This window comes from Ips typographus, linkage group LG4 (genome assembly GCF_016097725.1).
Source record: "Ips typographus isolate SLU linkage group LG4, UJ_Ityp_2.0, whole genome shotgun sequence".
NCBI classification, from domain to species: Eukaryota; Metazoa; Arthropoda; class Insecta; order Coleoptera; family Curculionidae; genus Ips; species Ips typographus.
The window spans coordinates 6,208,359-6,234,527 of NC_138425.1; the positions used below are offsets into that span (position 1 = coordinate 6,208,359).

General features: G+C 32.4%; 1 protein-coding gene across 1 annotated transcript; it reads right to left on the minus strand.

The window, feature by feature from the left end:
- Nucleotides 1-17,991: 17,991 nt before the first annotated feature.
- Nucleotides 17,992-21,543, minus strand: LOC145728328 (uncharacterized). Its single transcript, XM_081978460.1, has 3 exons — nucleotides 20,935-21,543; nucleotides 18,439-18,655; nucleotides 17,992-18,383 (listed from the first exon to the last, which is right to left on the minus strand). The coding sequence occupies exons 1-3, from the start codon at nucleotides 21,296-21,298 to the stop codon at nucleotides 18,146-18,148; spliced, it is 819 nt and encodes a 272-aa protein (XP_081834586.1). The 5' UTR covers nucleotides 21,299-21,543; the 3' UTR covers nucleotides 17,992-18,145.
- Between the last annotated feature and the right edge of the window lie 4,626 nt (nucleotides 21,544-26,169).

The window sequence follows — 26,169 nt, forward strand, 5'->3', positions numbered from 1 at the left end:
TTTTTGCTATGGATTCAGGACAACAACGTAAAATAACTGGATTCAAAGAAACAAAACTGTGGGACTTCTGCCCATTCCGCATAAGTTCTCAGTAAATACAGATCATTAGAAGCTTATACTTTCCTCCCGATTCATTAACGTAATACCTACAATCAACTTAAAAAAAATCCAAAATCATTACAACAAATCCACGGGCATTTTTAAACTAAACAAACGGGCAGCCCCTAATTACAAAAGGATTAGCGTTAACAGGATTGATTGTTGAAAAATACAAAGGCAAAGCCAGTTATATATTCCCCCCCACAAAAGCAGTCAGTTAGGCAAACAAGGAGCTGAAAAATAATTTCCCATTATCGGCCTAACAAAGGGGGATAATTCTTATCTCTGTGTCAGTCAAGAGTATAAAGCGCGGATTATAATGCATCAATTGTTAAGATACAACAAACAAAATTGATCTAAATGTGCGATCTAAACATGATCGTGGCCCCCTAAGCAAACTGGGTAGCTAACGTTCAATTATTGGCGTTATCGCCCCCTTTTGACGCCCGTATCGGGCCGGGTCCGCCTTTTCATTTAAAACTGATGCTTGTATGGTGCATAACGTCAATTCTGTCTGCCTGATTTACTAAGAAAACGACTAGGTTTGAGGGGAAACTTTTGTTGTTCAGGTTTACGAGACGAAATTCAACCGCAAGCTTGATATCATCATTTTACATTTTCAATTTTATTTGTTTGGTTCACTTATTGTCCCTTATTTATTGTGATCTTTTGGAGATCAAAAGTTTTTAAAATAAAGGTGCTACAAGCTACAAGTGAGATTATGTTTTGAGAGAGGAACACTAGACTAATATAGGTGCAGTTAAGAAAAATCACATCTCGATCAGTATAGACGTTTTAGCTTTTACTACAGATCTGAAAGAAAAAATTTATAGAGAAGAGAAGATTATGCTAAAAAAGTTTTGAAACTCTAGAAAAACGTCTAAGTGCAGAAGGAACTAAACTCACTGAAGATATTTCTTCAAAGAGCTAGTGAATGAAGAAAATCTATAGAAACGTGAACTAAGAAAGCAAATTTGAAATGGTAAGAATAATATTTGCTGGTATCTAAAAACTTGATGGTTTACGAGAAAGTCTTTTATACAGGGTGTCTAAGAAGTCTGGAATATTGCAAATACCTCGAATACCATACCATTTTCTCAAAGTTTGTGTATTGTTGTGTAAGTATACAGTGTGTCCAGAATAAGGAGGGCCACTATGGCGATATGGCGGAATGAAAAACTGATAATGCCACTTAAAAGAGCTTTAAAAGTTGCTGTGGAGAAGTGTCATGAGTTTTGGTCTAGGTCCTATATTAACAAATAAAACTTAAAACCAAAAAATTAAATTTTTTTCAAAATATCTCAAAAACCGAAAGAAAAGTCGATGTTTTCTGAATGTCACTTTATTAAGGCCATGATTACGCAGTTTTTCTCCCATTTAACCAAATCTGTATTTCTAACCGTTTTGAAGATCCCCATAATGACCCTCCTTATCCTAGACAGACTGTATACAGGGTCAGCCACAAGTATACCAACTTTCTTAATTCAAACACAACACCCAGCTTTTACTAGTTTTCATAAAGAACAATTCAATAATATACGTTTCTTTGATGGTAAGGCCACATATGCAGCATTTGAGTAAATCACAACACGGTTTGTAGTTTGTAATTGGTCAAGAATAAGCAGCATGCTGAAAGCTGCTTTTTTTGACCAATCACAATTACCTACTAGCATAATGCATATGCCAAACTTTCGCCAATCTCGGCATAGTGTGGAGTTTGTGATAGGTCAAAAAAGTAGCTTTCAACGCTGCTTTTTCTTGACCAATCACATACTACAAACAGAGCTGTGCACATGTGAATTTATCATTACCGTTTTAACATCCCTATTCTAACACATGAAATAAAACTATATTTCGTTGATACTTTACTATTACAAAAAATATTGAATCTTGTTAGATACGAAATTGATTGGGATTTTCTTCGTTATTACCTATAAACATGTTGACAATAATGACAATAAACAATTTTAAAAACTAGACAACTAGGGTGAATGTAGGGTAGGTTGAAAAGTATTTACTTATTAATTCCCCTTAATTCTTTTACCTACCACGAAAAGCATGTGTGTTGAAACAACTGTATTTACCAATGGGTCGTTCTGGTGTTTACCTAGGCCGAAAATCTGTTAATTCCTTGTACAAATATGATCTTCCTTACTTACTATACTTTGTGCTTAGGTGTGCTAATCGATTTTCGGCCACTTAAAATGTTGTTAATAAGTTTAATTAAGCGTATGAAATATTCGATACTTTAATCATAGATAGGATCATAGACATAACAGGACGGGAAATTGACTTCCTCTCTGAATGGTAAACACCTTTTCTGCTTAAAGAGGTTTGGCTAAGTGGTCTCAACTCCCCAATTATTATTAATCACAATCCCGGATTTAGAGGAACCATCTATTAAAAGCACTCAAGGCATAAGTGTAAATATCCATTAGAGTCGATCATTTGGCTTAAAAAAAGCGCTGCGGCGCCGTCAGGACCCTTAATAAGCGTCAAAACTTCAATGGTGTGACGTTTTTTTTAAGTAGTTTACCAACTTGAAAATTGCTGTACCTAAAACATTTTCACGGCTTAAAGACTAAACAATCTTTCTAGGAGGTTTTCGCAGTCTCATCGTTAAATAAAACCGCACATCGTTCCAAGCTAATTCACGATGAAACCGGTACTAAAACCGAACGTGAGGCAAACAAACAAGTCATTTGTTGGGCTAATGAGTCTGATTTGAAATTTATTCGCGGGTCCGGCGAAAATTTCCGAGTAGTACCATGTGAGCGCTTAATAGCACATTGTCTGAAAAACGAACGGGCTTAGGTCTGCCCTGTTGGGCGGTACTGGTTCGTTCGTTATGGAGTGAGTGACACTGCCACCTCGCACCGTCTTGTTAGTGCTCCGTGCAAGCCGAACCACTTTACATTGAATGAAGATATCGGCATAATAAGCTAAATGGACACGGCTCTACCAGATATTTATCACGACCGTTTTTTACCTATTTGGATGGAATAAGAGCTGCCACTGTCGGTAACTAGGACGTTTTATGGGCCTATTTTACTCTTGTGCCTTCGGACGGGAAACTGTAACTTTTCCCGTACATTTATATGTATTGTTACTACTCCATTCCTAATGTTGTTTACGGCCCCAACTCTGTTTTTTTAAGCCTCGGATGTCACTTGATTTATAACTTTACCTTTGGTTTGGATTGCTCGGCAATAAAATAAAAGATCTGTTTGTACTCTTTTATGAATAAGTTCAACAGTTTTTTTTTTTGACTCAATGATGTTTGAAAGATGGTAACTAATTGGAGTACCTACTAAAAATTAGTAGAAAACGGTGGCTTTTATGTTGTCGGTTCAATTTCTTAATGGCTTACCTGGTTTTTTCATAATTTAGTAGGATGAAATTTTTATGAAGTTAAGATTGTTAAATTTGATTTAAGGATTTTCTTGGTTTTTTACTTCAAAAATATAATCTCATCTCACTTTTACGTATAGCAACTCTCTGAACTATACTTTAAGGACAGTTTCCTAAATGACAAAATCTTAAGAATTATTATCATTTGTATATACTATAATATCATTATTTTTATTGAGTTACAAATTACATTAATCACTAGTGGAATAAAATTCATAATTGTGTTGAAAAAAACGCCAAAGTACTCTAATATATCTCTAAAACACTTATTGTAGAAAATTGCTAGCTAAATCATGGTTCTAAAGGTTATTATTATTATTATTATTATTATTATTATTATTATTAAGTCTATACTGGTTCTACAATGGTGTGACAAAGTTTCATAGTGACGCTATTATTGACTTTTCGAAAATGAAAATGTTTTTGGCTTTTTTTATAATACACCGGGTATATTCTTGCATATTTCGATTCCTTGCAAAATTCTGCATCTGAATCAGTCTTCAGTTTTGCATAAAACGGTGGTGTTGCCAATTTATTGAACAAAATATTCAAATTAAAGACTAAACATAAATGTTTGTTATGCAATGCATTATTTTCTTGTCAATTCTCTTCAACTTTTATTAAAATGTATCTATGACATATTTGCGCTAGCACTTTTTTATGTATTAAGAGTGAAAAATATGGTTTTTCGCTCTGAGAGGGACAATTACTCGGGAACAGAAATAAAGTTTTATTTTACAAACTTTTTTTACAAAACAATGTTAAATAATTTTTTTCCATAAACTTTCAAAGTGTCCTTTTTTCTGGTGGTCTACAATGTTTTAGTAAATAGTACATTTTTGTCACTAACAACCATCACTAAAATTATGTCCATCAACTCTGATTGTAAAAAATTTATATCTAAATTTAATAAACTACTATACGTCATCCTAAAGCGTGATTATAAGGATTATACTTTGTTAATTTTTAAATAAAAACTTACTAATTATATGTCAGTTTTGGATACTGTCATTTTCCCTGGATATATTAGTTCTATATCTAACTTTGATCGTTTTGATTTGTTTAAACATTAGTAAACTTGTAAGAAAATGGTTCTTTATTTCACTCTCACGTAAAATCGCCATATACATACAAAATTTCGCAAAAAATGTGTCAAGTAAATACCTTAATGGCATGGGGCCACCGTATATAGGTTTGTCGGACATTAACAGAGATGTCTGCCTGCTGGATATCACTTACCGCCGCCCAGCGGGCGGTCTTGGGTCGCCCCAGCTCCACACGATGCTCTAATGAGACGTATATTTATATTTTCTTGATAAATTGCTCGGCTCACTCGCTTTCCGGCGACCACTGACCATTACAAAAAAAATGTGAACACATGACGTATCGTGGCAGACGTTTTCGACTCGGGGGAATGAAAATTAAATGATTTTAATACCCAACGTCTATTACCTTATTTATTTTGTCATCATTTAGTTCAGTCAATTAATTTCAATCGATGTTCTATCAAAAACTGGTTTAAATGATAATATTTTATTAATTAGATTTATTTAATAACTTTTAAACTGGAGAAGCTAAAATTATTTGTTATCATATTTTAGAAACGTAAACCTATTTTCTTCTTTTCTATAAATTTTAACTTTGATAAGAAACATTAATGATGACCTTTTACACTATTTACCACACTTCTTCTTTTAAACTAAACTGAAAAACTTACTCGTATATCATCTTGAACCATGCTGTAAATTTTAATATGATGTTTTTCTAATTCACATAATGGCATTGCTTGTATTTCCCTAACTTAGAAAGAAAAGTCTCTAATTTTTATATTGAAATTTTATTTGTTTCTTTTATCAAGACATGGAAGTGTCTTCTTTGTGCAATGGGCTTATCGCAGATATTTTTTTAATTTCATGTTTGATTAGAACGCAAAAAAATATGAAATACGTATTTTACTGGAGATATGTTCTATATGTTTGTTGAGACGAATTACTCATTTTTTTCTTGGTTTATTGGGTCTTCTGTCTCACACAAAAAAAAAAGGTTTGTTGGGAAAATGGAATTTCGCACTATTTTCAACTAAGTTGAAAATAACATTAACCTAGTCGTCCCAACACAAGACCACTGACTTAGGCTCGGTCTTGTTACCTAAAAACGCTGACGTTTCGGTGGAAAATCTACCACCGTCTTCAGAGAATCTAAAAAAGAAAAAACACAACGGCAGAACACAGAAAACAACAACTTAATAAATATTAAACCTGATAATGTTCAATATGGAACTCTGAGAAGGGTTTTGTCAATAAAAATTGACATAAATTTTGACTTTTTTTTTTTTTTTTTTTAGTTAAAAAAAGTCAAAATTTTTTATTATTATACTATTTTTCAAAATACTAAGTCTAACATAACAAAAATTAAACAAAATTATTCAAATTTCATAGTAACATTTAAAACGCCCGCTAGGTATGACGTAGACGGTTTTCAACCAATTAGGTGCGAGAAGCCTTTCTGTTGCCAGTTTGTAAACTTTTACCGATTCAAATTAATCTTGACAAATTAAAAATGATTAAACATGGTCTTTATTTCTATAAGCATCTCAGTGTTTACAGTTTTTTAAGTTACTAACAATAACACTAGACTAAATACATGCAAATTACTTTTTCTGTAAAGTAAGTAAGTTTTGTAAATTACCAAAAAACCTTTTTTTTGTAAATAAACTACAAATTCCTACATTTCAAACTAAGATTCCCGATTTATATGCATTGAAACGTAGTTTTACGTTATGTGGGATGAGTCCATTAAGTTATATACAAATAATGTTCACTTTGTTCAGCTTAAAATTTTAAATTTTATGACGGCCTAACAAAATGATGACTTTTCCCTTGTTAGCTGTAATGATATCTTCCAAAGTCATAGACATAAAACATTCTGAAAAGGCCTTTTAATAAAAGATGTCCAATCAATATTACAGGTATAAAAAGGAGTCTACCAGGATGGGGGAGCGTATAATAACCAACTCCCCCGTCCAAAATCCCAGTGTTTCCATGGAAACGTGCGAGGGGAAAAAGGAATTATTATATTTTGATGGTTATGATACTTTCAACGAGAAAATTTCAGTTTAAGCACGAGCGTTTAACTTTGAAGCACTTGAAGCAAATCATAAATTTTTATTTTTCTTTAGCTTGTAACAGAGAGAAAACTATAATAACCGGTGATGATTGAGTGAGTTGTTTATTAGCAGGTCGAGGCGCTAAAAGTAAAATCCCCACGTCAGCGGGAGTTGGCATTAAAATGAATCAGATTTGATATTAAAGACGTAATAACAAGAAGGAATACAGCAATAAAGAACCGCCGCAAGTTAGAATATGAAATTGTCGCCGCGCCCCGAAGATTTAATTTCTTTCCCCATAATTCAGGCACATTAAAATGTTCGCCGACATTTTTACGACGAACAAGAATTATTGGACTAAATTACGTTTCACGTTTGAAATGTTTAAATTTGAATTGCTGAATTATATTCCGTCCCCGGCTTTTCGGGGAGATTTGCAATTACAGATATTCTCGGAATGGAAAATGGAAAGACATTTTAGTACGGGCGGCGAAAACTTACTCGGCCATATTTCAATTAAGTTAGTCCTGTAAATCATGTTTTTATTTTATGGACGTACTATTTTAGCATTATCTAATTTTTAGTGAAAATATATTTAAATATAATAAAAACCATTTTTTGGTTATTTAAAATCATGTAACGATGTTTTTTGAAAAGTTCAAGTTAAAATGGACTTTTCAAGACTGTTCCTCGGCCATATCTCAGAAACTGTTCGTCGTATGACTTTGTTATTTGACTATTTTTTTAAAAAAGAAAAGTCATACTTGATTTTTTCCGGAATTTGTGTTATGACGTCAAAACTAGCCCCCTGGTGGCAAAGGATTCAACTAAATTAACTATATTTTGGTTGATTTTTATTACCCAAAAAATGCTCTTTTCAATGATACCAAATTTGTTAAAATCGGTCAAACCGATAAAAAGTTACAGCAGGTTATTGCAAAAACAATTAAAAAAAACAAACACCCCTCACCTTCTTTGTTTTTGAAATAATAATAATAAGTAAAAAAAAACTTTTTACTTTGTTTTGCAAGTTTATAGAAAATGCATTTTTTTAATTTAAGATGGCAGTCACGCCCTCTGGTGATCATTTTTAGAACTTGAAAATAATTTCCATCGATTCTTCATGGCCGATTTGCTCAATATTTTTTTACTCCAAAGTCATATCACGAACGGTCTCTGAGATACGACCGTAGAACAATCTTATTGGGGCACCCATTACTTCTTAATCTAAAAGATGACAAATTGAAACCCAAAACACTGTCAATTCGATGGTGATTGACAACAAACCTGGTGTTCAAAAAACCTCAAATGGAACACGTTACTTTGCCTAAAGTGTTAACTGAAGAACTTATCCAAGATCCCTTTGAGGAGGTAGTGGTTTCTTCTGAAATTGCCACAGAAACCTGACATTCCTAATTCCAAGTCTTAGTAGTATGTATAATCGTCAATCAATAATACCTCCACTGATATATGAAGGATTTATCAAAGAAAAGCCACTGACATAAGCAATGAATAGTTGGTCAATTCGTCTGAATTGCGGGGAAAACTCCTCACCAACAGGTTCTTACTGTTTTACCAGAAATTACAAAGATGTACCTCGTCAGGAGCTATTCAATCAGAAATTTTAACTAAAAAACTTAGCAATGAGCAATTAATATAAAATCGACACTTCTGGTTGGAGAACGTAATCAAATCATCTAAACTTAAGAAAGTCTGTAGATGACGTATTTACTGCTAATTGCTGAAGAAGCAATCGATTCTTCTGGCATTGCAAAAGAAAGCGTTTAATAAAAGGTCATTACTGCTTTGCTTGAATTTACAATTTGGACTGAAAACTTAAACCGCTCAAATTAGCATCTGTTGGTGGAGTAACTAGTTATCAATTCTCTTGCAGAAACAGAGGCAATTTTTAAAGTTTTTCCAACCATAAACGATTTCTACAGTTCCAGAATTTCAGAATATTTATTGCTTGGAAATCCACCAAAACTAGTGTTGGAGCTCAACTTGTTACTGAACATGGTGGTCGTTGACATTAAGACTAATTGATATAGTCCATCCAAAGAACCACCGACTAAATGTTTAGAAACAGTTGCTTTGGATTTAGGACAATAATAATATAATATCTTACTGATGAAGTCATAATCTATGCAATTAATGCCTTTTCCCACTAATTGGATTTATTATCAAAGTAATGTCATGTAGACAAAATTATAAGAGCTATAAGCATATAGCAAGTATCAAAATAAAATTGGATGACGTAAATGTTATATTTTTTATGTCATCCTATTTTACTGTGATTTTTCTCATAAATGTGTCTGTTTTGCTACTGCTTGATCATTTCGAAAACAGTAATTACATAAATCATTTCAAAGATTTAGCATGCTAAAGAGCTATCTATCGGAAAGTAATTTTGGAAAACTTTCCTTCGACTTAATCGAGGCCGTATTTTCATTGGAAATTTATCAGATTTTTCCTCCCATTGGCGCCTAATAAATGACTTCGGTCCCGGACATTATTTCTCGCACTCGGGCAATCCCCATCAATCCCGATTGACGTATTCAAGGGAGCGAGTTTCCTCCGAAACGAACGGAACCGTATTAAAATTTAAATAAGACACATTTTGTAATCAGAATCGGCCAATAGATTTCCGGACTACGGATACGATCTACGAGGAGATTGGCAATCGCTTATACGTCACATTTTCTATGCAAATAAAACGGGGTTAAGATTTACATCTGGAACTTATTTAGCGCTTTATGCGGAACCCGGAGGGGAATTACGCCGTGCCTGGGTAGTCGTTTAAAAACTGCTTATTTGAATTTTCTCCATTTCGATTGTATAAATCACGAGTGGAAGTTTTCCGAGATGGAAAATGGCGGTGGGCGGGTACGTCCCTACGACTTTTTTCAAATCAACTGAAATACAGTGGCGTGCTTTCGTTAGACAACGCCAATAAATCCACCAACATAGTTAACATAACAACCATTGTCCCTTGGCATGACAAAGTATTTTCCTCTCTCTCCATCCCGGGTATACCACCGGAATATTTTAGAGTGAATGTTTTAATATTTTATTGTCGAACAGGGGGAATGCCACAGTCGATTTGGAGTATTTATTGGCCGACGAATCTCACTCCGCGCCGGCCATGTGTGTTTTTTTTACAACAATAGGACACTTTAAATGTTTCGAATTTTATTGTTTTCCTCTGTTATTTTAATATCGGCCAAAACCGAGAATACGCCTCGAATATAAATGGGCTCGTTTCGAATATCCCCAGTCTCGTATAAATTTCAAAACTATAGGTATATGAAAATATCAAAAAAATTGGTTTTATTTTGTCCGGCCAATTTTGCAATTTAAATACGTTCCATTCACGTATAGTCGATTCAGACTCCATTTTGATAATATACAGGGTATAAATAAATAACTGTCAAAACCTTTAAACTGCTTCTTGTACCAAAAGGTGGTTTTCGCATTTCTCCTAAAAATCTTAAAAGCAAATATTATTTTTTTTACGAAAAAGGTAAACTAAAAATGCAATTATACAGAGTGTTACAAATACATTTGATAGAGCTTTATTGTTAAATAATTTGTTTAAACATTATAAAAAATCCTATTTTGTCCGAATATATCAAAAAAATACAAAAATGAATGAATTATTGTTTATTTCTGAAGCCTAGGCACCTTTTTAAAGGGTCTTTTTTACGCTATCCCACAAAATAATTTTAGTTCATTGCGATGTTTCATTTTTTAGATACCATCATCAACTTCAATTTTTCTAATACGAACCTGGATTTTTATTATCATAGTGTAGTATAATTTTAGTAGTGTTTTTTCAGGTTATTGGATAGGAAATTTAATAAGGATTCCCAAAATGTGTTTAAAACTGTCATTTTTTAACTCCAAGTGGGTTTTACAGGCGATTTTATACCTGACTGTCCTTTCAAACTGTGTTTCTGGCAGTTCAAACTTTAATACCGCTTTATTCCTGAGACTGTATCAATTTTTGTAGTGTTTTTTCAGGTCATTTGATAGGAAATTTAATAAGGATTCCAAAAATGTGCTTAAAACTGTCATTTTCTTACTCCAAGTGGGTTTTACAGACGATTTTATACCTGACTGTCCTTTCAAACTGTGTTTCTGGCAGTTCAAACTTTGATACCGCTTTTCTTCCTAACTGTATAAAATTTTGTTGAGTTTGTTTTAGGTTATTGGATAGGAAATTTTATGAAGATTCCAAAGATGTGCTTAAAACTGTCATTTTCTCACTCCAAGTGTGTTTGACAAGCAATTTTGTCCTTGTAAGTAGAAGCACAAAGAAACAAAAAACAAACAAAAAAAAAACACAGTCAATCTCCACAAAATCCAATTTCAGAAAGATTTTGTGGAGATTGACTTTTTGCTTATACTTACACTACAACTCCACTGTGTGAAGATGGACTACTTCTTTTCAATTTTGTCCCTGACTTAAATTAAACTGACCCTATTAAACTGTCAAACTGTGCTCAAAGATTGCAAAAATCAGAAAAGTTTTCTTGCAGTATTAGATGCAAAACACGTTTCCGAGATTTATGACAGTTATTTTGACAGTGGTCACGTTACTGCCTAGCTAAATTATAGTTTAGCTAAGTTCAAAAACCACGTGATATCTATCCCTAATGTCAAAACAGTCAAAGTTTTTCTTACAGTTTTCGAAACAAAGACGTGTTTCTGATTTATTATAGTTATCTCTAAAACAATAAATAACAAATCAAAACAGCCTTTTATTTAAGTTTTATTTTTTAGGAATTTTTTTTTACGGTTTATAATATTGACCGAAAATTACTTTAATGACAGCCATGACAGCAAAATGATATACTTTTATGCAAATTTCAATTAGTCCTGGAAAAATTGATAAATGTTCTTGTCACACTAAATTTTACTTTACCTTACCGGTAAGTGAATGGTAAAATATGTGGTGTAATGGTAAATTTACGCCCATCACTACTTTCTATATTTTCTTTATTACTCTTCTTGAGTGTATTTTCGGAAATGCCTTTCGCCCCTCTTCTTTCTGCACTTGTCTAGCTTTCGTCTACATTGTTCTTTCACTTGTTTTCTTCTTGTGTGAGTTCTAAGTGTCTATTTTCTCTTTCAGGATTTCCAATAGTGAGTAATGTGTGTCTTTTTTCAAGTTACATTAGTTCTGATAGGAGTTTATTTATATAGCTGACAGTATGCAGAAACCATTAAAACTATGGCAAAACAATCTTATATTAATCAGTTTAAATCAGCATTGAACCATATTTCACCAGAGGTTCTCAAGATCGGTGACGCAGCGAGCGGCTTTCATCTTCGATCATCTCGACCGTAATAAATGACGCTGACAGAAAGTCGAATATTTGACATTCCAATTGTCCCATCGGTTTCTTCGATGATGTTCGTGGTGGAAATGAAGGTAAATTCGTTCGATTTCTCCGACTGATGCACTTTTCAATAAGCAACTAATGAGGATGACTTTGGAGGTGAGCGCGAGACCTTTTGGGGACCACCCAATCACAATATCACAACATTACCATTGTTACCTCATAATAAATTACGTTAATTGTTGACAGCTCTCCGCATCGTGAGGCCGCTACGATAACATCTTAATTGCCCGTTCTTGCTTAAGTTTCCGCGACTGTTTTCTTAATCAGGACTCCCCTTTCACCCCGCTACTGATTGATTTAAGTCGTTTTTAACAATTTTTCAGTGGCGTCGATTTTAACTCCCACCTTCAGGAAGAGATAATAAATCAAGAATATCTTCAGCAGAATATCAACTTAACAAATTTTCTCTCTTGGCTTGGTCAAGTCTCACGCTTTTTTGCTACAATCGTTAATTTTACCGCAGGACAAGCGACATTCCGTATCTTCGCCAAAACTGAACAACAACGAACCGAAAACAAATCTACCAATAATTAATCAACCAAAGACGGTATTGTTTGTCTAAATGGTTGTGATTTATTTAAAACAAATGAAATTTATGAATCGTCCTTTTTTCATTCCTTTGTTACGCCGACATTCATTAGGACTGGCGCTTGCCGTCGTCAATGATTGATTGTCTTTTCTTTTCGTTATTAGTCTTGGTCACTACGATGCTAAATTACAAATTACCGTGCTTCGTTTGTTTCGATTTTTGTCAGTGATATCCAGCTACGATGTCAGCTTACTCATTGTTAAATTTGAAATTCTTATGAAAGTGCCATTTAATTTTTGTCAGTGAATATCGTGTGAGGTTAAAAGCTGTAACTGCTCGAAAATAAACTATATTAACGTGAAAGCTGAAAAATTACATTTTTCAGGTAAACCAAGCACCTGAGTCAGAAGTTCTCAAACACAACGGTCTAATTTAATTTTTTTTCTGCATATTTTAAGATTATTTGCAATGTATACAGAGTGCTTCAAGTGAACTGGGCGGCCTCTCAACTTTTTTGTAATAATCTGCTAACTAAATAGATCGATACAGGAAAGTTTGCAACACTCTATATCACGAAAATGCCTTATCCAAATTTAATAATCAAAATAGTCTTTAAAATACTCCTAATGTAGGAATGTATGTATGTACACCCTTTTGGTATACTATTGGTATAACTTTATTAGAATTGGCCACATTTGTGTGAGATCAAATAAAAACGCTATATTAACCTCTGATTTTACAACTAATGAACTTTTGATAACCACTTACTTAGAACACTCCTCGTAATTTCTTTATTATGAAGGCCAAACATTGAAAAACGGCCAGACATGTCCTGGGATATCACTCAAGTGCATTACATATAACATTATAACACAAGAATAAGAAAAGTTCTAAAACAATGGATTAAAATGTAAAACTATATTAAAACTAATTCTCATCAAACTCAACATTGAAATGTGCGTTGAAATTTACCAAAAATTTGTATTTGTATTTCGCTTTTTACCCATGTAGTATGTATGTATTTAGAAAACTGTTTATACAATGTGTTAGAAATTCAGACCATTAGCAAAATGGAATCATATTTGCGCATTATGTTGCTAAATAAATGGTTTAAAAAATATTAGTTCCGCAGATACATATACAGGATTATTCTTCTCAGCTCCTGTCGTTTGTAGCTCAGTTAATACTTAACTTTTAGTTAGTTACCGTTTTAACGTTTTTTGATTCAAACTTCTTTTGAAACAGTAAAACGTATTTTTGGAAAATATCTCTAAAACTGTTATGAAATTCAGTAAGAATATTTAGTTTTAAACAGTTGATAGTGAATTTTGAAAACATTGTATAATTTAGATTGACCAAGTTTACTCAGTATGTTTGTTAATCCTTGCTTCTAGTTTAAATCTAATATATATTTGTCAATATTTGGTATTTGTATTTGGTATTTGTCAACCGATTTTAATACAGTTTTACGGTTATGAAGAAAAACATAGGAAACACCTAAATGTGCAGAAAAATAGTGGCCAATTAAAAAAAAATTGTCATCATGACATTTTTTTAGGACACCCCCTGTATAATCAAAAATATTTTCACTAAATGCATTTTAATTCAAAGATTATGTGTAGAAAATTTGAGTTCTAAGTTAAATTAGATATTAACTGAGTTACAAACGACGGGAGCTGAGTAGAATCAGCTTGTATAGGTTAGTCAAATATAATAGAAACGGATTGAGCAAAATCGTATAACCAAGAGTAAGATAGAGAAAGCTTATTAAAATCAACTGAAACCTTCTTTACCGATTAAAAAATAATAATTAGTAAAATAAATAAAACAATTATTTATATCTATTTCACTGTTTCAAATCTCTTTTCTTTATTCAAGGTCCATAATCTGATAATATTCAAGTTGGTCTGTACCAGAAGACTAAGAGTCGTTTTTGCGAATAACCCATTCAACAATAAGCCGGTAAACAACCCCTCAACACAGATTATTGAGTCGGTGGCGTCTGAAACATTATACTAGGGGTTGGTAAGTGGGCCCTCGCCATAAGGGAAAGATCCATTAATCGTTTTTTCATTTAAAGTTAACCGCCCTGTTTGCTCTTCAATTATACACCGCGCCCGTTTATAAGAGGATTTTATTTAAGCCTACAACTTTCGGTGTTGTTTAAACAACCTTAATGGGACCCGTTTAAGTATTGAAACAAAATTATAATTACCCTTAGCCGGTGTATAAAATAAGTCAGTTTCAATTAACAAATGCGTAGTACTAAGTACCATCCAATGAAGACAGACAAATTATGGGTTCTGTCAAGCGGGTGGCCACTTAATTGACTGATGCCTGATTAAAATTGAAAAAACCGTCTAATTAAGCTTTTAATTGGTACTGCCGTTCGTTTTTTCAGTTTGGGAACGAGTACCTACCTCATTGACGGATCGATTTCTTTGGATCGGTGAGTTTCTTTGTTTGTCGTATTGTGCGTGTGGTACTTCGGTGGTAAGTAAGGAAATAAAGCCGTAGAGAAAAAAAGTTTAATGGACCGCATTGGGACGTACCAATGGTTGATTAAATGGGAATTTGCGTTTTTGTTCGCGACAGAATTCAACATTTATTTTTGTTCAGTAATCTGGTATAACTACCTATTAAGGATTACGTGATACAGTTTTTTTTACTAGTACAATTTAACGACAGTAAAAAAAATCATAATATAATTTTCTGTAAATTGTTCTAGTAAACATAAACAATAAGCAAATAGTTCCAAAGGTCTGAAAGAACCTAAATCTCCTCATATCATTTCTCTCAAGCTATTTTGCATCTTCTAGATCTAGAAGGAACCAATGCAAACAATTTTGAGTAACACAATCTCCCGCTGTTCAATATAGTGTACATAATATAAATTGTACAACTTATTCAGTAGTTTTACAAATTTACAATTTAGCTCTTTTAAGACAACATAAAAGTGCGTTACTTTTCTTTTTCGCACTAATAATAACAATATTACCAGTAAAACACTTAAAAGGTCAGTATGAGTACATTCTCTGGGCGCCATCTGTTAGCTGATCAGCCAACTTGTAATGATGGAACTGGTACTATCGATTATCACTTGGCTGAAAGTCGGAAACTACTACATCCCAGAAAAAGAGCCATCCCATTTAAATATCAGCGCCCACTCATAGATGGCACTCACATACAGAAATCGATTTTTTTTGTGGTAAATATTTCAATTTTAAGATACGGTAAAAGAACTCTAATAAAACTATAATAAAAAAAATAGATTTATAAAATATATAAAATATAATTTACTTTCTAAAAAGAGAGTTCATTAGCACGTTGTGACATCTGTGGCTAGAATCCAAACTATTCTGGTTACAGAAATCTGTAATCAGGCAGAAAAGTCAAATCAATTTATTTGCTTTGCAATTGATTTGAATATATTTTTATGAGAACTATTATTTCAACAATTCGTTCACCAGATGTCGACAACTTTGCGGTAAATGTAAAAGTTGCTTTCTTATGTTTCTTCTTAAGTTTGACATGATGATTACTGACATAAAATGTTATTATAACATTTAAGGCGATTAGTGGTTGCGTTTGTCTTCAGCCAATTACTAAATTACTTTACCTCATCCAATTTTAAGTTTTCAAGGTTTTTTCGGTTTTAAGTTAAAAAAAATGCCAAATTTAGTCTTTCAAGGCAGAAAGTTCTTTCAAAGTTTAACTATTCACGTTTCTCTACTCTTTACAGTGGTTTAAGGTTAAAAGTAGACGCAATGGACAACATTTTATTCCGGGACAAAATCCTTCTTTTCTAAGAAAAGTGAAAGTTTCACAACGTTGAATTACTTTCTAATAAGCTTACTTTAACTCTCTACACTTCTAAACTTCCGTATTTGCTGTCAAATTTAGCCATTTTCTACGATTGTAGTAGACTGGGGGTGAAAAATATCAGGTCAGGATTTGGTTTTTAGGAATTTTCAACCAACGTCACGTGACTTTACAGACCTGTTAAAGATCTAAAAAAGCGTTTAATTCATTTAACACCAAAATCATCTCAAAAGCTAAACTTGCCTGTAAACTAAAAATTTTAAAAACTGGAAATTAAACAGTACAGTCTATAAGACAGTCATAGATGTACTTTATGTTTCCCTATATCATTCACGTCAAAACCAAATAAATTGTAGTCACTAGTAAAATAGTCAATCCTCCTAACCTAATGTAAGAATATCTGACGTGGTTTACTATTCTAATTAAGTCATAGATGTACTTAAAGTCACTCTATACAAGATTTTTGTTAATAATAGTTTTGATTTGGAAGAAAACCAAAAGGTGTAGGTGAAATGTGGATAATTTTCAAGATTGGCTTCACCCTGTATACAAAGTATTTAAACTGATAATGAAAGTCACAATAACTGTTAGAGTAAGTAGGTGTCAAATTTAAATATATTGCATCATTAACCCATCATCAATAATAATTAATGATAAAATAACTTTTTGAATTTTGAAATTGGAATTTTTTCAAAAACAATTTAGCAATTTGTCAAAGTATGAAGGCAGGTTGTGTTATACAAAGTTGTTTCTGATATTGACAACATATTACCCGTTTATCATAATTATTTAGTATCTATTTAATTTTATTTAAAATTTGGTATAATCCAAAGGCTTGCATTTTACATCTGGTAGTTAAAGGGTTGAACATCCTGTAATCCTGTATACTTACGAGTAGGTACTTTTGTGTCTTCTTAATTCTTCATGTTTCATTTAATAATGTTCTATCAGCTCTACCGAACAAAGTATTAGAAAAAACAATAAAAAAGCTTCAAAAATTGATTAATTAAGGTAGATATAAAATAAAGAGTCATACTAAAGACTAAAACTAAACGTTATGACATATCGTTTTCAAGATATTACGGGTGAACATTTTGGTTTTGAATATTTTCGGATTATTCGGTGGTGGAAATTCAGAATTTGACACTGACTTGTTTGAAATCAAGTTATTTTTTCTGGAAAGTTTTGACTGTTATTGATCAGGCTAAAACACACTGCACATAAAAAAAAATCAATAGGAACAAACGTGATTTAAAAAAAAATAATCAAAAGTATAATAAATTATGGACTTTTTCTTCTCCGACTTTATTCGGTTGCACAACAAAAAGAATTACAACAAGCGGCACCTTGTTCATCGTTAGTCTCCTTATCAAGACCGAACTGGAAAGCTTTTAAGCTAAAAGGTGATCTGGTGCTAACTACTTGAATTTCTTCCCAAAAATAAGATAGGATGTAAACCAGACCCGAAGAGAATCCCGCTATTAATGTTTCACTAGGCAAATTTAGAAATGGTCGATTAGGTCTGGTTTGTTTGCGGTTTTATGGGTTGTGTTTAGTTGCAACATGCAAGGTTTAAAGGCAATAAAATATCTACTACGATAAGACAATATAAATGTGGTATATTAAAAATTAAGTTTATTTACAAATACTGCAAGTCTTATTTTATGGTAAGTTAACGGTAAAGGACATTTCAGTCTTACAAAAAATCGCAACCGACAGCACAACAACAAAATATATACATTTTTGGTTTACAACATTTCTCTAAAGTTACTATGAAACGGGAGTAAAAGCACTATAGTGACTCAGTCCTATGTAATCCCCATTACTAAACGAAGGGTGACTATTGTATGTAGTAGGAGTACCCTGAAACATATTGTAATTCCCTTGTGAATATGTGGGGGCATAATAAGGCAGTGTGGTTCCTGTCACTGGAGTCTCATTCTGGTTCCGCACACTTTTCACCTCCACCTCAGACTTTTCCAATGTGGTCTGCCTTTTGTTTTTGTACCTGTGTTACATATAACTACATAGAACCATAAACAAAAAACAGATGAAACAATTACCGTCTATTTTGGAACCATATCTTGACTTGTGTCGGCGTCAGTTTTAAGCCCCGGGCCATTTGTTCTCTTTCTGGTGCCGTAAGGTACTTTTGTACTCTGAATCTCTGTTCTAATTCCTTCACTTGAGCCTGGGAAAAAAGCACACGTGGTTTTCTTTTCGGTCGCTGGCGACCTGACTTCCGTAATTCCGTTTTCGAACTGGTCACTTGTTGGTGTTCTGGAATAGGACAAAAAATTGATTGATTTATTTGTCTGGGCCTTTTGTTGTCATTTTTATTTACAATGCAAACGTAAAAAAAGTATCAGTTTTCCAACTGTGTGGCATTTAGTTCAATTATTTTAATCAACAAGTATGGTATCAAGAATAATTTCCTTCTGCTCTTTCATTAAAGAATTTTCTTGTAAAAGACACAAATGGATTTTTGGGTATTAACAATAATATACGAGTAGTCACCCTATTAATTTCTTTATTTTTGGCTTTATAAAAAATCCAAAATACGAATCTTGCAGATATTTATGCATGGAGTCCTAAATTTAAGAGGTAAACAAAAGCTATGATACAAAATGAAAACTTTACTTTAATTCTATGATTTTTTAATAGAATGACCAATTTTTTTTGGGATTCTATGTCAAATTCTATGCCTACCTGTTGTAGAAGGATTTTATCGATATTCCGCTCTAGCAGCTTTGATTGACTGGTTTTGATCAATCTAGTTTAGTTTTAACAAAATACGAGCTTTGTAGATAGTATTTTATTTCTAAATAGTCTTTTAGTATTTACAGTGCCTCAAATTCGAGTAACATACCAAACTTATGATGTTTTAAATGGAGTATGACCAATATTTTATTTAAGATTTAAGTGGAAAATATATTTTATTCAAGATTTAAGAAAAAGGTTTAGAATATGACGTGGAATTCTAAATATGGTTTGTTACTCAAATTTGGGATGCCCGGTATATTAATAAACTACCTAAAAACAAAGTGAAGACAAATATTCACAAGATTTATAGTTTGCAAATCTTTGTTAAAATCGAAATCATGGGAGTTAAAAAGGTAGTCAAAATTTAGTCATCCTGTACTATTTTAGTAATGTGTGACTAATGTTTTTGAAAAAAAGTTGTATTATTTATCAACATTATAATGTATGTACAGTTTAAATTTTTCTTAGTTGAACAAAATGGTAAATAAAGAATTACAAACCTATAACCTAAAAAATTTCTGTGTCTCTAAACTTTTGTTTACTAATGACTGAACAACTGAAGCAAAATAAATAAGATAACTTATTATAATAAAATAATGAAAATGATTGGAAATCTGTAATCTTAATATACAGTTTTAAGTAACTTTAATGGCGTTTTTAAGTAGAAGAAAGCAATTTTTAAAAGAGATTACACTGATTAGTAGCTCATCTCTATCCTTCTTTATGAAAAAAAAAATTAAAATTTTGTTTTCAAATGGATGACAAATTTGGCAATGGCAAACGAAAACTCTATTATGAGATATTAGGTTATATTACACGTATAATTATTTTTTGACGTTTGTACTTAAAGTGTTTTTGTTCTCAGGAGTTTCCTTAAGTAATTAACAAGGCAAGAAGTGACAGGATGCACCAAACTGTTTTTTTAAAAACTAACTCCATTTCGACTGAGGATGGTTCCGTTTTTTGAGGAGCTACAAAAAAGTGTAAATCATTAAAGTTGGAGGAAATTTCATCCTTTACAAGATTGTTTTAAAGTTTGGCACCTAAAACTGTAATACACCCAGTATATTACTCCACGACAAAATTCTATACAGATTCACTCCAACTTATGGAAAACTAGACGGGAATATTGTTTGAAAATTGGTTCCCTTAGCTATAATTCCTGACCTACCGATGTAAAATACTTGTTCTATATTATACAGGGTTTCTCAAAATGAGTAACTTTTCGCTTAATAAAAATATAATATTAGGTACTAGATTTCAGTAAGAAATGAATGATTTTGTGATGTTCTGTTGTTGACCTAAGGTAGTTAATTATTATTCTATTGCCAACCATTCATAAAGAATAACATGAAAAACATGTGAAACTTTTTGTAGATCACTGCAACGACTAAGGTATGAATATACAAGGATGTTTAGATGAATTTTAATGCAACTTAATCATCATCATTAAAATAATTTCATTAAAAACCATTAAAACGTTCTATTTCCAAAAATATGCAGTACCCTTTTGATTATGTGCTTACCAGACATTCTGTACTTTAATATATTTTTCAAAAACTATTAATTTCAGAGATGTTAAGTATAGTCTTCAACAAAATAGCAAGTTTGTCCTGTCTATAGAAATATTCAATATAACTTCAAAAAATTAAAATGCATCATGTTTTTTTGCAGTAATGCAGAGTGACAGAAATCAATAAAAAAATATTATTTAGTATCAATAAGGAGCAGTTTAATCTACAATTAATAAAGTAAAATGCATTAAAAAACATAAGAACAAAGACTGTAATACGTACTTGGATTGTCATCTCTATCTTCTAAATCCACTTTACTCTGCTGATTCTCATGGTACATGTCCCCATAAACCGAGGTGGTATTGTTGGAGCAGCTCACGTCGTTGTACCCCCCACAATCCCCCCAAGTGGTCCTGCTGAACAAATCCTCCCCGTTGTAGTAACAGCTAGCGTTTGGGTCACTAGGTCCGTAATAAGGCGAGTCCCAGCACTGATGATGTTGTCCACTGTCGAAACTTTCTTTTTTCACGTAAAACTCGTTCACGTCATTAGGCAGGCTCGTGCTTAAGATGTCTTTAACTGAAAACGACGTCACTACACTTGTCGTGTCGCAGCTCGGATAACTATCCTCGTACCCTTGAAACATATTGCTGGTTAATTTGCGTCCACTCGAGTCAGAGCTTTAGCTAATTATGCATGTTAAAAACCAAACCAAGAGCATTCCACGCGAACGAAACCAATCCCCTTAAGCTCTGTTTACACGGGAAATGAGCCTTAAGCGCAGAGAGCTTAAGTGGCCGATTGGTCGAGCTTTGAGCTCAGTATCCGCTGATGCGTTTATGACGTCAGCGCGAACACGCCTCCTACCAATGGAATTCGAGAATAAGCTAATATTTGTTTGCCGGTTGATTGATTAAAATCTGAATAGTCAGTATAAGTGTGGTGGATCCGTAATTGTTTGCCTTTTAGGGGGTTTAATGGGGTGATAAATTTGCGGTTTCTAGAGGGTAATGGGATTTTTATAAGAGGGTGCTTATAATGTCCTATAAATTGAGTGTCGAAGAATTTTATTTTTGGGAAAATTTGTAGGGGTTGTGACTTGATATGTTTGAATGTTTATTTCTTGAAACTAACGATGAATGAACTAACGAACGAACTCTTTTTTTAACCGCTTATCGGTTATACAGGGTGTCTCAAATTGATGACAATTTCCTCCAAATGGATCCACAGAAAACTATCCAAAAGAAAAGCTAAATTTCTTATATTAATATTATAGTTATGGTGGTTTTTTTGGATCTGTTTTACTCTGAATCAAACTTTAACAGTATATCACTAACACCCAAATCAGAATCAAGAGTGTGTCCTGAGGATGCAGAAATAAATTAATAAAAAACAAATAAATTTAATAAACCGAGGATCGTAAACCACATATCATTAATATTATAGTTTGCTAGGTTTTATAAAATTCCGACGTTTAAATTAAGATCTTTAACTGCGCTGTTTTTTTAGTTTCACCTTAAAAATTAAGTGTTGTGACAACAAATTGAAAGCCCTGACATGGAAAATTGCACATTTAGCATTATAATTATATCTGCATGTAATTTGCTGGAAAATTAACAAAAGTTTCATTTTAACAGTTTTTAATCGACATCAAATTTAGTTTCAAAGGTAAAACCTTTTTAAGGTAATAATCTACTCGTATAAACCTATTTAAAAAAATCATTTGTTTCTTGTTTTCCTGTCTTAAATTTTTGAAAAAATATAGCATTTTAACCTTTACTAAATGTCTCATGTTACAACAGTTAACTATACCTGAATATGCTTAATAAATGTAAAAGAAACACATTAAAAATTATATTTCAAACATGAATTAGTGTCCATATATTAGACAAATAATTCATTGTTTGTTGACAATCATTTGATTAAAGACAAGTTTCTAAATTTCTCGCAATTTAAAGTTCCAAATTAGTCAGTTGACCTTTCATCTAGAACTTGAAGTTTATTATTGGAAACGTCATATTATGTCAAACATCACCACCAAGCCTAACGACATGAAATTAAAGTTACAATATATCAAAACATTTAGTCTAAACTTGTGAAACTCTGTAATATGCTTTAAAATTTTTTTTAGTTTTAACCTAAAAAACCTTAAACACTTTAATAAGTTTACGTTTTTTAGTTTCGTTTATATCCGTTTTCCCAACATTGGCAAAAATGATAAGTTTAAGGACAGCTTAGACACACTCACGTTCAAACCTCAACTTAGCTTAAGTTGTACTTGCAATCGACTTGGAAATGTCGGGAAATTGGGCATTCTAGCTTTATGATAAATATTTTGACAGTGATCAGCAATTTGACGATTTTGCACTATAATTCCATTGTCATCTTTCATATACATTTTTTACGTTTTTGGAAACGTCATATATCAAAAGAAAAGCTTATCTATCCGAAAATTTGGTTTCAACTTAAAAAGCACTTTAAAATGTTTAAGTTTGTTATATACTTTTATAGATATGGTAAATATTTTGATAGTTGTCAGCAAAATGTCAGATTAAGCTAGGTGCCAAACTGTCAAACAGACTTCAGAAATTATTATATTGGATGTTATGTGTATGCTTTACCTATATTATTATAATGTTTATTAACTTGGTTAAGTTTCAAACGTAATTTATACTTTTATTGGTATTTGAGTCAAATTTTGACAGTTGTTAGTGTAACGAGAGAGCTTAATCTCTACACCTGTCAAAATCCTACGAGGGTATCAAAGTCAATTAATGTACTGTGTGTTTTAAATTATTTATTTTTCCTAGTTCAATATAGCTTTATATGTAGTACAAGCATTAACGTTTACGACATTGGTCTTGTGTTATTTAGATGCTGTTATAGACTGAAAGCTGCATCACAACTGTCAAATTCCGATCCATAAAAACGTAAAAACATTTTAGAGCCGAACAATGCAGGATAAATAATCAAATGTTATATAGCTTTATGGTTATATCACTGGCCAATGTTGATTTACTGACAGTCCACAGTGATTGCATAAAACAACTGTGAAAATCCTGCTAATTCTACCCATAAAAATCTAAAATATTACACTTTACAACTGAAAAAGAAGTTGAAGAAAATATTACAAGTATCAATAATAATAACAATTATTACTGCTTTTAAATTTGAGGAAGTTATTAAGTTTCGGATGAGGTTTTATTACTAATACGACCAACTATAGTTTAGAAAAATAACAACTCTTTGCATAAATCGAATAGAACTGTGTTAGTTTGATCACGAAAGGTCAGTTTAGAGGCAAAATTTGTTATGTTGGCTAGTTTATAGCTAAACAAATGATTGAAATTAGAAACACATTATTAAAGGGATGTTTATCCACTTAGATCCCTTGATATTTAATTAAATATTATAATAATTATGAATGTTTGCAAATCTTTTAATCAGGTGATTCTGATTACGTTAAATTATGACGTGAAAACGAAGATTTATACAAAATTTTATGTCAGACGTTCTTTGCTGTAAATAATATCTATACTGCAACTTCAGCTTCAATAAAAACAAATTACCTATCCATCCTGAAACAGTTTAACAGTTTATTAGAGTCCTCTATCTTTTTTCTTTATAAGAAATGTCGTTTTTTACTCTCCTATTAAAGAACATGACGTTTTAATTAATTTCTGACTGATATTACCTCTAATATAAACATACATTCTGGAGCACTTAAGTGCCTGAGGATGCATTTTCGAATGAATCGTTATTGCATTCTTTTGGACGTGGGAAAAAGTATATGGGATGTATTTTTTAATCCAGAGTTAAACTGGAAGTAATTATTGCAAAATTTTGGATGTGGATGTGTGTTGGATGAACTTTAGTGGAGATTTTTTAAAAGTTGAATAGAATTGAATCTGCCTATGAGTAATTCAAGTGTAAGGTGATCCGATATTAGTCTCGATTACACGCACAATACTTCCATTTCTTGGTCGATTAGAAATGCGGCGGCAACTGGTCATCTGGTTTATGTTAAATTTGCTCTGGAACCTGAACGGCGCCCTCACACGCCGATCCAGAGGCGTACAATGGAGGGGTACTTAAAAATAAAAGAAAAAAAATCATGTCCAAATTTGAACAGGTTTTTCGAAGACAATCAAGCACATTAATCGCAATTCTAAATATATCACCTAGTAATATCTCTATCTTGAAAAAAAAAACAAAATGATTAACTCATCAGTGGCGCACCACTAGAACCACTATTTAGTGACTAATACTAAACTAAAAATGATGGAACCGTCACTGGTTGAAGGAACCATGACGTATCCTGGCGCCACCCGAACAGGATCGGGACCCGTCCCCGGCATTGTACAGGGTCGTGTAAACAACCCGGGGCATGTGTCAAAAAATCCCGGACGCTTTTATATGTGGCGGCCGTGTGAAATTTATTGCTGGCGCCGTTCATTTGTCATATATGCATAATTCCATTAAGATAAAAAGGAGAAAGTGTCCGCCGAGCGTATTATCGACAAACGAAAATTTTGCGTAAATCGTTTCCCGTGTAACTGGGACAGTTTTATGGGTAACAGGTTGTGGGACTGATTTTAAAAAGCTTTAGTTCGAGCCACCCAAAAAGCTTGTATGTGTATTAGTTTTTTGTTTTCAAACAAGAAATGTTTTCAAATGATCAGATTGTTCAGTAGATTGTAGATTAGGTTAGTTTTAAGACGTAGTTTGACTGGTTGAATCTATTAGAAAAAATTAGCTGAAAGTGGTCTATTTTTTATCATCTTTTACATTCTGACGTACTAACCAGTATTTTCTTTCCTGCTCCTAAGTGTCTAACAAATTTTTAGTCAAACTGACACAAAAACAAGAACGGAAGAAAGAGTCAAAACATAAAAAACGAACAAAAAACCGACGGATTCTACAGGGTATTTAGACTATATGGTACCAAAGCTTAAAGCTTTAGCAAATAAACTAATAAATGCAAATCCGCACTTTTCGAAATATAGAACGTTAAATTTGTGTTAAAAATACAACACAAACTGTATGAAAATTTCCTTAGATAACTACCAAATATAACATAAATACCAAAAGACAGCACATTTTCCAAAAACTAAAAAAAAATGATTTAGTATGATGAGAACAAAGATGAAGAAAAGTTAAATAGAAACCGATAAGAAAAAATTAAAAGAAGCCTGAAAACCGTCAAATATGATAAACAACATACACTTTATATCACTTTTTAATTAACTAATTAGTGTTGCCAACCCTTATTTAATTATATATAACCTTAAAAACGTTTTAAAAAGTTTGCCGGACTTTACTTAAATTTCCCAGAATTAAGTAAGTAAGTAAGTTTTACTTTACTTAATTCCACTTTCTGGTACTTTTAAAAATGCTAATATAACGTCTACTCAACATTTGCTGATCTTAAAACGAACAGAATTTTGTTCGGTACAATTCCATTCATGTACCTATAAAATTCACCGATTTAATTGCTTTTGAGCATGTTAATACATT

Excerpts from the sequence above, each read along its gene's own strand:
- LOC145728328 (XM_081978460.1), bottom strand. The coding sequence starts at position 21,298 with ATGTTTCAAGGGTACGAGGATAGTTATCCGAGCTGCGACACGACAAGT. Across the intron at positions 18,656-20,934 it reads AGATAGAGATGACAATCCAA|AACACCAACAAGTGACCAGT; the intron begins GTACGTATTACA and ends GTCCTATTCCAG. Across the intron at positions 18,384-18,438 it reads ATATGGTTCCAAAATAGACG|GTACAAAAACAAAAGGCAGA; the intron begins GTAATTGTTTCA and ends TATGTAACACAG.